Genomic DNA, 13,845 nt, shown 5'->3' with positions numbered 1-13,845 from the left:
CTATTGTTCAGTCAATTTATTATTTCAATCAAACTTTGAGGCTTTTTCCTATCTCGTTACTTATCAAACTGTGTTAATTCGAAGAAATTTCATAAATTTTTTTAACGAGTAAAGGGAAATTTAATTAAAGCTTATTAATGTATTTTATTGGACTATTTAATGCCTAGCTGCTTTCACATTATTTGATTGTTTCATTAGCTAAAATGACATTATATAGTGCATTTCTAGTGCTGTCACGAGCCCTATATCGACAAATATCATTATTTTTCTAAATAATGCGATTAACTAAACTCTTAAAATTGTATTATATATTAAATTTGCCCAGACGGAATTCTTGAATACTTCCCTGATTACAGCATATTACTGGCAGAATGTAACTCCTATTAGATTGAAATTCTGGCGCCACCACTGACTACGACCAGATGCATAATGTATTAAATATAATAATTCATAACCATCTGCCATTAGCTAGAAAGTAGGGTGTTATTAGGCTTTAAAATAACATAGAGTGATAGAGAGAGATGGGGATAGAGAATTCCTGTCACTTCGACAATGCCAATTTCTTCAAATTGCTACAATAACTCTGAAATGGAACATCATTTTTTCTGGCTGATCGTTATATTACCAAAAAAATAATAATAATAATAAAACACAATATCCATACAGGAGAGGTAAAAGGAATAGAGGCTTACAAACTAGCTGCTGCAAAATTTTGCTTATAATGAAATTAACAATTAGATCGAGGCAATAATTCAGGACAGGGATTGGCCCTCGAGTAACATGAACAAGTCAAAAACTATCTGAAAATTTCAACTAAGGCCTTCTTATGAAAATTAGTTCACTTTTTTCTCCTTGAAACAATTTCTGCAGCCCAAGCTTTCCCCAATTCAGTCTGAAACTTTCCTGCAAAAATCCGCACACATTTGTAAGAGTAAGAGGTGAATTGACATGCAGATGTGTAGGCTTTGCTTGGAATTCTAAATACTCTCAAAGCCCAATAATTATTTAACATAAAAAGCATTAAGGCTTGCTGACTAATATTTTAACACTTTATCTTATTATATTTAATCTTGTAAACAGTTCAACAGCAAATCTAACTCTAGTATTACATTATGATAATCTTCAGCGCTACTGACAATGCAACTTCACATGGAAATTACACTTGGTCTCTATCAAAAAGTTTTTTGTCCCCAAGAAATCTAGTGAGATCATATAGCTAGATGCAATGCCATGTCTCAAATTCACACCATATGCTAATTCAGTTTATTAAAGTAACATGGCAAATTAAATGGGTCAGTTTGGAATTACATGGTGAGTGCATATTTTTGTTTTACTCCTCCAAATGGGCTACACTAGCCTTTAAATTCAAAACAAAGATAACAAAATTTTATAACCAATTAGAGAAGAAGTAATAAAGCAGTTCAGAAATTTATACCAGCAGTTGACTGGAAAAACTCCTCCAAATCCTTCCCTTGCTCTGCATGAAGACAGGATCAAATTTAGATTCCATGTCAAGTAAATAGCAATACAAGTAAACCATACTAATTTCAATTCATAATAATCTGTTATCAAATAAAAGTAACAAGCAAAGAGGGCAATCAACTTTCTTGATCAGTTCCATATAATGCTAAAACTAGAACAGTATACAATAAATCCGCATGTTGTCTGAGGATGTTGATTCCAACTGTCCTCTGCACTGGCTCAATTCTGTCGATTATCTAATGCAATAGATCACTTAAAAGTGAAAAGATTCATGTCTTTCTTATTTCTTTCATGCAGGAAGGGTGGAAGAAGTGAATATCTTAATTGTTACAAGAATATGTCGATAATTCCTGTCCTCAAAAGAAGTATTAAGCAGTGAACTAAAAGTCAAGACAGGAGCCTCACCATTTTCGTACTCTACCGCTTGAAGTATCATCTCCGCCTAGTAAAAGAGAAAAAAAATGATATGACCAAATCGGATTATCCAGTAACCAGTAGAAACAAACTACCAATGAAGAACAAACATAATCTATCAGCTATCTCAGCATGAATGAAATTGAGGGAGGACAGCTTAACCTCAACTGTAATGAAAACCATCGCAACAGCCATGGGTTATGAAATAATTAATGAAAAAACTGTCATTTTGCTGGAAATCAGATTATGACACAGCAATCAAATTCTTAACTAGTTAGCAAGAACAATAGTAAGTGTTATATTTATTAGCTTTAAAAGAAATGAACTTGAAATCAAATATAATGCCATAGTTAAATCACTAAACAAAGGGAATAGAAAAGCCTACTATACCTTGTCAAAGTCCTTGACTATTTTGGCCTCTGCAGTAGAATTTTCTTCATACTCCATCCACAACTCATCTATTTCCTTGGCTGCAATTTGCATATCAAATTCACCAGTTACGCAATGTGAAACAGTAATCCATTTTAGGGCAAACGAACATAAGGTAAGTCTGCGAATGTTAGAGAGAGAGAGAGAGAGACGTACCTCTTGCCCCTTCTCCTAATAGTTTGCACATGTAGGTTATAGCTTCTCGCTCTCGTTGACTCTTTTCTTCCTTTGGAATTCCATCTGAAGGGGTAATGTCCCCAACAATAGCTATTTATGCAAATAAGAATGTCAGAAACCAACTCAAAACTCAAGTTGAGAAAAAAAATTAAAGAACAACACACACAATAACCAAAGTCTGCGTCATCACCGATGCAAATCATGGATTTTAACAAGTACTCATTACACCCAAAAATTGGGTTAGTATAGCTAAACCAGTAAACAGGTTAAATTAGAACAAAAGTATTTCTAAATCATAAATCCAAACCATTTGCACTACAACCAAAACCAAATCAAAAGCTTCTAGGATATTAACGGTGTAACATGTACTTTCTACAAGGCCTCAAATTCTCCTATTTAAAATTCTAAGTACAATAAGTCAGAAAACCATGAGTTGTAGTAATAGGAGCTACCAAAAGTTCTAAAGTGGCATGCACTCTAACGATCTCACATCACTTTCAATGAAAATGATTAGGGTCTCATAATGCCATTATGAAACCAGATATTTCCTTGAGTGGAGCAGTTCCTAACCATGTTAAAAAAAGAGGGAAGAAGGGAATGTAGTGGGAGTGAGAGAGATTTAATCACCTTCCGCAATGTCATGAACAATTGCCATCTTAATGCACCTGAAAATTACAAAACCAAAGAATGTCAAAAAAACTATTCGGTACCCCTTTTTATCGAATAGTTCAAGTGAGAAGGAAAATGGACAAAAGCAAAAGGAATAGATTCCGTAACTTGTCTCGGTCAATGCCAGGAATGTCAGCCATAATGAGACCCATCAATCCCATTCTGTACATATGATCAGCTATCGATTCTGGATTGTTAACATTTCTCTTTACCCATCCTGCTCTCTTCGTTGTCTAATAAAAGACGAATCACAAAAAAACGAGAATTTAAAAAATAAACAAATAAATAATGCAGCATTTAATTGCTAATAAAACAAAACTTGAAACTTCAGCTCCCAGAAATGAAACATCGAATCCTGTATTCAATACGTAATATTGAGTGTTCTTCAAATCATATTATAAAATATACAAAGAAATAGCAAAAAAAATAGTATAAACAATACTTTGAGGCGGTGGCAGAGGGAGAGGAAGTCGATCACGGACGAAGAGGAAGAAGAGAAAGCAGCGCCGTTAACAGATGAGGAAGCGAGAGGATTGATGCTGTCACCGCCGGTGACGGATGAGGATGACGACGAAGCTTCCGTGGCCATTCGATGAGCTCTGGAACTGGCGATTGTTTTGTTGAATCTGAGATTATTGCAAGTGAATGAAGGTATTAAGAACACGAGTGACGACGATGATTTACAGAGCAACAGTCCACGGCTTCCGCTTCCCATTTCTTCGGCTTTATCTTTTTTATCATTTCATTTTTGTACGTGCTGTTAAGCTTTTGGATATTCATTTTTTTTTTCAAGAAATAATTGGATTTGAAAAAGGGTGGAGAAGATTCGGTATATGCTAGTTGGCAGTGAATGGTCTACGAGTTAGATCCCAACCGTCCACGTCAAAGTTAAGGGCATCCCATTTGGGCCCCAGTTAAGTTCGATGTTCTTGTTTCGCTGATGATTTTGCGCTAGATGAGTATCGCGCAGTCAATACTGGAAACCTTCTATAGCCGTTTAGGCACTTATGCGGTTTTGAAGCCCGAAACCATGCCACTGAAGCCCAGTGGGGATAACTAGAGCCTAGAGAGAACTAAAGTGAATTCCTTGTTTGGCCCGTTCCATTCATGATGGACTCAAACTAAAAGATAAAAATTAGTTGGGTTTACTCTATTCAATATTCTAATGAGATCAATTATAATGCTCTAGTGAGAGTGGATCTTCTTTCAAATGAGTTTGTCACTAAAAAGCAGTAAGGGTGCCAGATCTTCTTACATTATGATCTTCTTTCAAGTGTTCAATTGGCCATCTTCGTGTTCTTTACGAATGACGTGTTAGGAAATATGTCTTCATTTCCAATAAAAATTAGATTTTTTTTTTTTATTTTAGAGGATTTGTAGTTAAAGAATGAATAATTTCTTATTTGGAGCTTAACTTATTCAACGAGAAATACTACAACTTATATAAGGAAATTAAAGGAAATTAATTTCTTTATAAGTAGACAATTTTATAATGTGAGAAAAATAATAAGTCTATTGAGAGATTAGATGGGGTACACTGAAAAATAAATATTATTATAAAAATTCTAGAGGGGTTAATTGATAAAGGAGGACAGGTAAGATAAAATATGTGGATCAAACATCACAAGTCTTCTAAAATTTATGTGATCTAATCAAAATAACATTATTGATAACAAAAGACCCTAACCTTAGTCATACTCATCTGCAAGAATTGCACATTGATTCCACAAATTTCTGCTCCTCAGAAGACCTGAATTTGCATTTGCTTTGTACACAGGCGATGAGAAAACATTTTCAACCAATGCAAAGTGACAAGCTTCTCCCATTTGCACAAGCTCCAGGCAGCAAGTTCTGTTCACTTCGACATCATCAAACATGTACACAAAAATGTTTTCGCTGCAATCGCTCGTCATTTTCTTGGTACATTTTTTGTAAAAAATCGATGTTAGCTGCCTCCGGCGGAAATGAGAATTCATTGGATTCAACATCAATTATGTAAGAGCCCTCGGGTTCAAGTGCCGGGTTGATGTCTATTTCAATGATTTCTTCTTTGTATGCGTAAGTATTCGATATCATAATGATGGCTAAGAACAATAATGTTGCCATGAAGCAGAAGTTGTTGATCTTAGCCATGGTTTTGACTTGCAAGTTTTTTTCGTGATTTGCCAGAAAAGGATGTTTTTAATTTTGGCGGTTCGAATGTTGAAGTTAAAGTTTTTATATGGTGATATAATAAATGGATGTTTCAGAACGTTTCATGGATATTATTTTTGCGAATTTAGTTTACAAGTTAATCCATGGTTGAACTTAATTAATGTGGTATGTTTCTTCTGTTGGACTTGATTTTTGGTTTCTCAATGTGGTTTCTGTTGAACCAATTGCTCTTTGCTAATATGACCACAACTCTGTAATTGCATCATTGTTATTTAAGAAATTATACCGAATTATATAATCATATATATATATTTCTCTTGGTCCAATTGGATCTCAAGAGTGGTGCTATTGGCACGCCTCTAATTTCCTCAAATAATTCTTTTTCTCGTCACACCCTAAAATAAATTGTAATTTCAAAGTAATTTTGGACTCCAATTTTTATTTCAAAACTAACCTCATTCTTCTTCTTTTCCAAGTACCACTCTCTCTGTCTATTACCTCGATTTTTTTTTGGGTCGTGATCTTTTATCTCGCTTATCTATTTTATGATCTTTCTTTCTTCTTTATATATAATAAGATAGTGCATAAACCTAGGTTGAGCGGTAACGAATCAATTATACCTAAGCTCAAATTGAGCAAATCGTTGGTAGATCAGTATGATATCAAAAGGGGTTAAATAATTTAAATAATAAGAATTTCTCACTGTACAATTATTTTAATTAGGATCTATATCAATAGCTCTTAAGTGGGAGGACAGCCCACCAATCTTCTCTTTTTGGGCATGGATCAATTATACTTAGGTTCTCATTTCTCAACAAGAAACATTGATTGTTAGATAATATTGTCAGGAGCGATTGCAACTATGTTTTTTCTTTTTCCTTTAAAATTGGAAAATGAAAAGGTTAAGATTAAAAAGGAGTAGTTGAAATAAAAAAATAAAGATATGAGGGAAATTTTGAAATTAACTAGAGGTTTTTGAAAAGTGGTTATAGGGTGTACTCAGAAAATAAATTGTTTTTTTAAGGAAATTAATGGGGTGCCGGTAGCTCTACTCTCTTCTAAATTACCAAAGCATTATATCAAGCACGATAAAGGACTGCAAATCCCATAATCAATCAAATGAGACAACAGAATCACTAATTGCTTTGTATACTTTCTAATGCATTTAAATGGCAATAAAATAAAAGTAAAAAAAAAAAAAAAATCCTAACACCGTCTCATCCATGCAACTGAAAAGCAAGAGGCATAAAACCAGCTCAATGCTAACCCGATGGAGCTGGCCTCACAATGGATGCCACAGCCTCTTACCTCTAAAATTACTTTACTGACACACTACACACACATACACACACACATATATATATAACACTCCGTGTGTATCATCTTTTAGTGAAGACATATTTAGTTTATTAAAATATGGATATCAGTAAAATATAAAAAATTAAAATTACATATTTATGTATGTTAACAAATTAAAAAATTATGATTTCTAATGTATTAAAATATGTGTTGTTTTGTATCTTATTGAGGGTAAAATATGTTATAACTATGGTATGGTACCACAGTTGCAACCAACTATTGGATGCACAATTGTACAATTGCATTAGTTGAATTCAATGACTGAAAGCAACTGTGGTACCGTACCGCAGTTGTAACATAGCTAGACCCTATTATTGATATCGTTGTTTTAATAAAATGAAAATGTTTCATTTAAAAAAGAATTATAAATGTATATAATTTGATTGATTAGATACTCATAGAATTTCAATTCTTTGACAATAAAAAAAAAAATAAAAACGAGCTATTTTTTCTTTTTGAATTATTGAACATTTTTTTGCACTCAATTGGTTATGAAATTTCATTTTCTTTTAAAAGAAAAAATAAATGCCCACCGACTTTGATCAACTTTAATCATGAGAAATTGAACGACAATCCAGAAAACAAATTCACATGTAGATATTATCAAAGTTTGAGCCAAAAATATGTCGGTGATTGAAATATTTTAAGAATAGTTTTGACAATTATGGTATATAAATTTTTATGATCCTAAAATTCGTTCACCCCCAATTATATAGATTTTGATTATCCTTTCCTTTGTTTATCGCCTGCCAAACAAGGTCCACATGTTCCCCAATTGCACGTGGCCCCCACCGACTGTCGGCGGATGTAAACAGTAACCTGCCTTTTTCATAAATAAATTAAGAAGTAAAGAAAATAAACAAATACGTCAATTTTTATTTTTTAGGATGGTGATATATTCCCTCAAAATCATGTGTACTTTCTCTTCTGGATCTTGTTACTTTACGTAGCATTAAAAAATATTAAAGAAATTGATAAACAAATCAATTGCTTATAATTCTAATTTTACCAATTGGAGCGGTTTGTATCCGGTTGAAAAAAATAAGTCAAAAGAGGAATAATTTATCTTATTGCCGGTGTCACCCAAAAAGCAATGTAATTTCATTTGCCCTTTTTAACGTTTTGTTATTTTTTATGGAGAGCTGTATCTGATTTGCTGCCAAATGCTCAAACAAGAGAGTTTTGTTGTCCATTTGAAGCCTGTGAAAGATGCAGTTTGAGATCCTGCTCTGCAAAAAAAAAAAAAAAAAAAAATTATTAGATTCATTCTAATTTTTTTTTGCTGAGAAATTAGATTAAATGACTGGAACACATTATGTTGCCTCTTCATCAACCAGCGCAAGAAAGAATCCCTTATAATTTTTGATGTGGACTAATTGGGGACCAAGAAACGGTGTGGTTTTTTGAAAAAAAAAAAAAACATGATGAAGATGTAGAGAACGTTTTTGCTAAAGCAGAGGCTACTTCACTGCTTGTGCAACATTGAAAGTAGTCACCAACAATGCATCAATCTTTTACTCCATTGATGCAAGCTCCAAGGACGTTTCATGGTCCCTTCCCCCTGAAAATTAGTTTAAATTAAATAATCGAAGCTGCAATGTTTGATCATAAATCAGGGCATTAGAGGTGAACCTAGTCAAGCAGTTTTCTTAACCAATTTCCCCGATTTCTGATCACTTCTCTTTTATCGTTCATTTCATTTTCATCCGTTCGAGTTTTACTCTTCAAATCTAATGGCCCTTACCCTTATTCGCATAGTGTTTGTTATATAATTATGCAACTTAACACCAGCCTTGTAATTAATTTTTGAAGTCGAGCGTGTTAACACAAATAGGGATCTGACATATCACCACTTTTTTTTTTAAAAAAAAAAATTGAGATAATAACACATGTCTTCATCATGCATTCACTAAAATCACAAACAAAGACATGGTATGTATTTTTTTTCAAACATGTACCTATCTAAGGATAGGATTGAGCAAGTTTGGGATGAAATTGTCATCTTTGAAGCTTGAATCTGAAGAGAAATTAGGAAAAAAACAAAACTTTAATCCCAATCTGTAGAGATTTTTGTCATATCTAATTATAAGGATGACAATGAAAGAAAATAAGGCATCCCAAGCTCAACTTGAAAAATAAATAAAAAAGTTAGAAAGTCCAATTACCAACCTATTTGATTTTTAAGAACACAACAATAAGCTTTAAGTCCTAATATAAACGAAATGGATCTTGTAAAAAATTATCGTATGCAATGGTAGAATTTGAATTTTGGTTCAACAAAAGTTATACTATAGAAATGATAAATTTTTAGTAAACTATATCATAAAATCAATAAGACGGCGAGGCTAAATATGAGAACTAAAACTAAGAAACTATATATACTTGAGTATGCCAGAAGTAAAATTTCAATTTAATCTATTTTTCTCTAAAATTTAAGTTGGGCATAAGGCCTTAGTTCCGTCTTGACCATATGAATTTACTAATAAAATCAATCATTTGAATGCTACGTGAGCAGGGACCAACACAAGGCACACAAAAAAAAAAAAAAAAAATTCCTTGGTTAAGATTATGTTAAAAATCAAGGATCCAGATGTCATTACTCCATTCCCATTTTCATTTACATTATCTTAAGCCGCTGTTACGGCCGTGGTTGGGGGTAGACTTAGCAAACAAACAATTGCAGAAAACGACATGCCGACGCCAGTCACACCACGACAAACGCCAAAGATGAGAGGAAAGAAAAGGGGTAAAGGTGGCACAGAGAAACAATACATCAGTGGGCCAAAGCCACTACAATCAAAGTGGCCCATTTAGAGAACCTCATTCATTGTCGGCAAGCAAAGCTTAGATCTCAGTCTGGATCACAAGATCAGGTTTGACCAAAAGTTTTTCGTCGAATCGAACGGTTACCGTACGAATTTACGCTTCGGATACAATTAGTGGGACCCTGTACCAACCGTATGTCACGGTATCCTTCGCTGTCCTTTTCTCCCTTAGCTGTCTCCAGTTACTTATCCCTTCATTGTTAAAGAGGCTCTCCTATCTCATTCTAATTGCTAATCAATAAATCCAAAAAATTAAAAGAAAAATAAAATAAAATAAACATCCATGCTGCAATTTTATTGAAATATGAAATTACGATTAAAATAAAAAAAATGCAACTCAATTTTATAATTTCTCTACATTTATTCAAAATAACTTGGAAATGCACACTCTATTCAAGCCGTATTAGATTTAACATTAATCCAATTTGCACTATCTCGGTTCAATATACTCTCCAGTGATCAATTTCTATGTAATATATAAACGGATGAGCTCAAAATTTTGTAATCCGTACAAGAAATAATTAACAAATTGTCGGGTAAAATCGACCCTAAATATGCTAATTTCAACCACTGAATTGAACTGTACAATCTGATTGAAGTAGTAGATTGGATTTGATTCGCATTTGTATCCATAGCTACTTCATGCTTGACAGAAAGAAAATGCAATAATAAATCATAAGAAAAAGAATAAAGGCAAAAAATCAAATCAAAGAGTTAGTGTCCGACTATGAAATCTGAAGCTTTCTTTTTTCCTTTACTTACACAAAAGAAATGGAACAAAGTGAAGAAAACAAAAACAAAGAAACTACAGAGGGATGAACCACATTTTACCATTCCCCCAAAGAAAAGAATAATTGTGTCACTTTTTTTCTTCTTTTTTTTTTCACCTTACAACGTTTTCTTTTCCTTTCGTTTTTTTTTTTAAGGAAAAAAAAAAAAAAAAAAAACCCCTCTAATCCCCCACCTCCCCCGGCGCGAAAACCCAAAAAAACAAAGAAAAAAAAGAAGGTAAAACGCAAAAAACATAAAAGGAAAAAAAAATTAATTTACACGTTTGCCACGATTATAGCCGTAATATGAGAGATACCACCTAACAAATTTTTTCAAGCCGGTTTGCAAATCCGTCGTGGGCCTGTACCCAAACTCCTTCTGGGCCGAACTGATATTCGCATGCGTGAACGGGACGTCGCCGTTTCCAGGCATTTCGATTACATTCTTCTTGGCTTTTACCTTCAGGTGTCTCTCCAATATATTCACCAGCTTAGGTACCGTGACCGGTGACGTGTTCCCCAAATTAAAGATCCGGTACGGTGCTGGACCCCGCTTCTTTCCGCCCGACCCGGTACTCTTACCCGAGGTATCCAGCGAACCTAAACAACCCTTCACGATATCGTCAATGTAAGTAAAATCTCGTGCCAAGTCGACGTGATTCTTCCCACGATAAACCGTGATTGGTTTGCCTTGGAGAATATTTCTCGTGAACGAGAAGTAAGCCATATCGGGTCGGCCCCAGGGTCCGTACACGGTGAAAAACCTCAGCCCGGTAATTGAGAGGCCGTAAATGTGATTGTAGGTGTGAGCAATTTCTTCACCGGCCTTTTTGGTAGCCGCGTAAAGACTAGCTGGCTGGTCCGTCCGATCAGCCTCGGAGAATGGGACGTTCTCGTTTAAGCCGTAGACTGAGCTCGACGAGGCCCACACAATCGACGGCTGAGGATTGGCTGATTTGCAAGCCTCAAGGAGCGTGACGAGGCCAGCGATATTGCTGTGCACGTACGAGTGGGGATTCTGCATCGCGTATCTAACACCGGCTTGAGCCGCTAAATGCATCACGTGCGTAAAAGCCACAGCGTCAAAGAGCTTGGCTAATAATTTCGCGTCATTGATATCACCTTCAATTACGAAAACGCCATGGTTGTTCAACAAAGCCTTCCTCGCCTTCTTCAATGAGGGATCGTAGTAGTTATTGAAATTGTCGAGTCCAACGACGCCGTCTCCGCGTTTCTTTAAAGCCAAAGACACGTGGGTCCCAACGAAACCGGCTGCACCGGTAACCAGCACCGACATCCCACCAGACCGATGGATCTGAGCGGAACTCCTGACATGTTTCTCCCACTGGATACCTCCCCAAGAAGCGGAAAAGTACCGGCTACCGGAATCGACAAAAGACTGAAAACTCAAATACGACGCCGTTAAAGCAACCAAGAAAAGAGCCCACAAGAACATGGTACTCGTTGAGGTGAAACACCGGTGAAACTGGCGGTTCATAGTGTTGGATCTTTCAATCTTGAATTTCCCCGGCGTCGACGGGAACAGCTCCTCTTCTAAAGACGGCATTTTTCTCTAGAATCTTCGAATCTTTTATTATTTTCCCTTTTCGGGGTTGGTTTGTTTGTTTAGAAGGAAAGGTGAAACCGGGTTGGATTTGGTTTTGGATTGGATTGAAATGGTGTGACAGTTATAGATGCAGAGCAAATTGAGGGGGCTGCACCTAAGAGAAAGAGAAGGGGCATGTGAAGGTTAAATATAGAATGGGGAAAGAGAAGGCGACAGGCCTACGCGTGAGTGAACGCGTTCGAGAGGGACGGCCAGATTGGAGGAAAGAGAATATAATCACCAAAACAACTGTTCACTACTTATGGTATTTTGTTTGTAGTTATGAGGACAGATAATTACTGAGGATTATCAATTGGATTTTAAATTACTCTTTATTTTGGATAATGACAATAGGGTCCCTGAGTCGCTGAAAAATCACACGCAGTCATACAGTTTATAAATTTTTACAGGAGTACATACCACCAAATTCTATTATGAATCCGTTTAATAGTTTATCGTAGAGCAAGTGAGAGAGTCTCTAGGACTCCTGCTTTTAATTTATATTTGCGGGTGAGCAGATTTGTCTCTCTTAACATTACTGTGGTATATTTATACAATAAAATTGATAAAAAATTTTGGTCGTGTTATAATTGAGTATAAATACCAATAAACTTTTAAATTTTAATTGTAGTATAGTTAATATTTTTTTTTTAAAAAAAAAGTGCTTGGATTAGCTTATTGACGGAATATAACAGAGAAATCATTGATTTCGAGGGAAAATATTATTTAATTAAAATGTATGGTAAGGACCAATGTGAAAAACTTTTAAAAACTATATATTTACTTGTAATTTATTCAAAACTTATCCATCAATTTGGTATTGCATTTTTTCTTCTATTATTATTATTATTTTTTTGGAATTGCACTCTTAAAAAAGAGTATCAGATTAGTGAAAGTAGGGTACAGTTTGACCGTGTGACTTTTTTTTTCCACATTTAAAACGCTACGCGCTTCGTTGGAAAAAAAGTAAGGAACTTTGTGCTTAGCAATTTTGAAGTAAGGTTTTACACTATGATTGTGCGGAGAAAATCGTGTTTTTTTTTTTACTTTAATTATTAATTATTCCTTTACTTTCGTAGTAGGCAAGCTTGTAAGCAAAATTTTGATACACAATTATATATAAACTAGTGGGAATGATATTTGAATAAATTATTTTGAGTTGTAATTAATAATGAGAACGTGAGAGCCATGCGGGGCTAGTTGATTGAATAAAAATCATTTGAGTTTTGACAAGACATAATTTCAATAACCACCAATAAGACTTTATAAAAATGTAATTCGTTACATACCATAAATTTCAGTAGAGCGAGACAATGCACTTCTCTTGTTTTTATACTCCGTGTAATTAACTAACCATTCACTTAAACCTAATAGTCTCAATTAAATAACTTTTGATAACATTTGGTTATTTTCTTATGCTAAATGACGCGGTATGAAGAAAATTGAAGGAACATTTTAGTGAGAAAATTAAATAAATAACATTGGTTTAAATTGATGAGGAGTAGAGCCAGAGGCCACGCTCATACCATTCATTAGCTGTACTCGGAAGAAGTTACCAAGTGACTCGGGCTGAGTTACTGGCCCACCGGAAGAACCGGTCGTGACTGGACACTGATGCACATTAACTCACCGAGTGACAAGCTGTTGTTTTTATTATATTTTATTTTGGATTGAGCTGTTAGTTTTTGCCACTAGAGAATGCCGAAACGGGAAACAACGGCGCTCCCGGTGGAATCGGCTCACTGTTATTCATCCAAATAATTAGGGCGCATAATAAATAGAACACCTACACGTGTACAAAAACAGAAATTAGTAATTTTGTGTTTTATCCTTTTCCTCTCTTTGTACGTCTCTTATATTTCTTAGCCCTATATATACTGTAATTTTATTTTAATTTATAATTTTGTTGAGATTCTTTATGTAATAATAATAATAAAAAAAGGTAATGCCAGTTAGCCAC

The 13,845-nt window shown here is 34.7% G+C and overlaps 2 protein-coding genes across 4 annotated transcripts; both read right to left on the bottom strand.

The window, feature by feature from the left end:
- Positions 1–593: 593 nt before the first annotated feature.
- LOC18055709 (HD domain-containing protein 2) lies at positions 594–3,906 on the bottom strand. Of its 3 annotated transcripts, XM_006453450.2 has the most exons (8): positions 3,614–3,906; positions 3,280–3,404; positions 3,130–3,167; positions 2,482–2,592; positions 2,287–2,366; positions 1,888–1,924; positions 1,436–1,477; positions 594–903 (listed from the first exon to the last, which is right to left on the bottom strand). In XM_006453450.2, the coding sequence occupies exons 1-8, from the start codon at positions 3,884–3,886 to the stop codon at positions 839–841; spliced, it is 771 nt and encodes a 256-aa protein (XP_006453513.1). In that variant the 5' UTR covers positions 3,887–3,906; the 3' UTR covers positions 594–838. The 3 variants fall into 3 exon arrangements, with proteins under 3 accessions (XP_006453513.1, XP_024048047.1, XP_024048048.1); XM_024192279.1 differs by lacking the exon at positions 1,888–1,924; XM_024192280.1 differs by lacking the exon at positions 594–903 and having other exon boundaries at positions 1,888–1,987.
- A 6,535-nt stretch (positions 3,907–10,441) lies between these two features.
- On the bottom strand, positions 10,442–12,031 carry LOC18055707 (UDP-glucuronate 4-epimerase 1). The gene has a single exon (XM_006453448.2). It carries the CDS (start codon positions 11,844–11,846, stop codon positions 10,551–10,553), a length of 1,296 nt encoding a protein of 431 aa, XP_006453511.1. The 5' UTR covers positions 11,847–12,031; the 3' UTR covers positions 10,442–10,550.
- Positions 12,032–13,845: the final 1,814 nt, after the last annotated feature.

This window comes from Citrus clementina, unplaced genomic scaffold (genome assembly GCF_000493195.1).
Source record: "Citrus clementina cultivar Clemenules unplaced genomic scaffold, Citrus_clementina_v1.0 scaffold_1, whole genome shotgun sequence".
In the NCBI taxonomy this organism is placed as follows: domain Eukaryota; kingdom Viridiplantae; phylum Streptophyta; class Magnoliopsida; order Sapindales; family Rutaceae; genus Citrus; species Citrus x clementina.
This window is presented reverse-complemented; position numbering and strand designations above follow the sequence as displayed.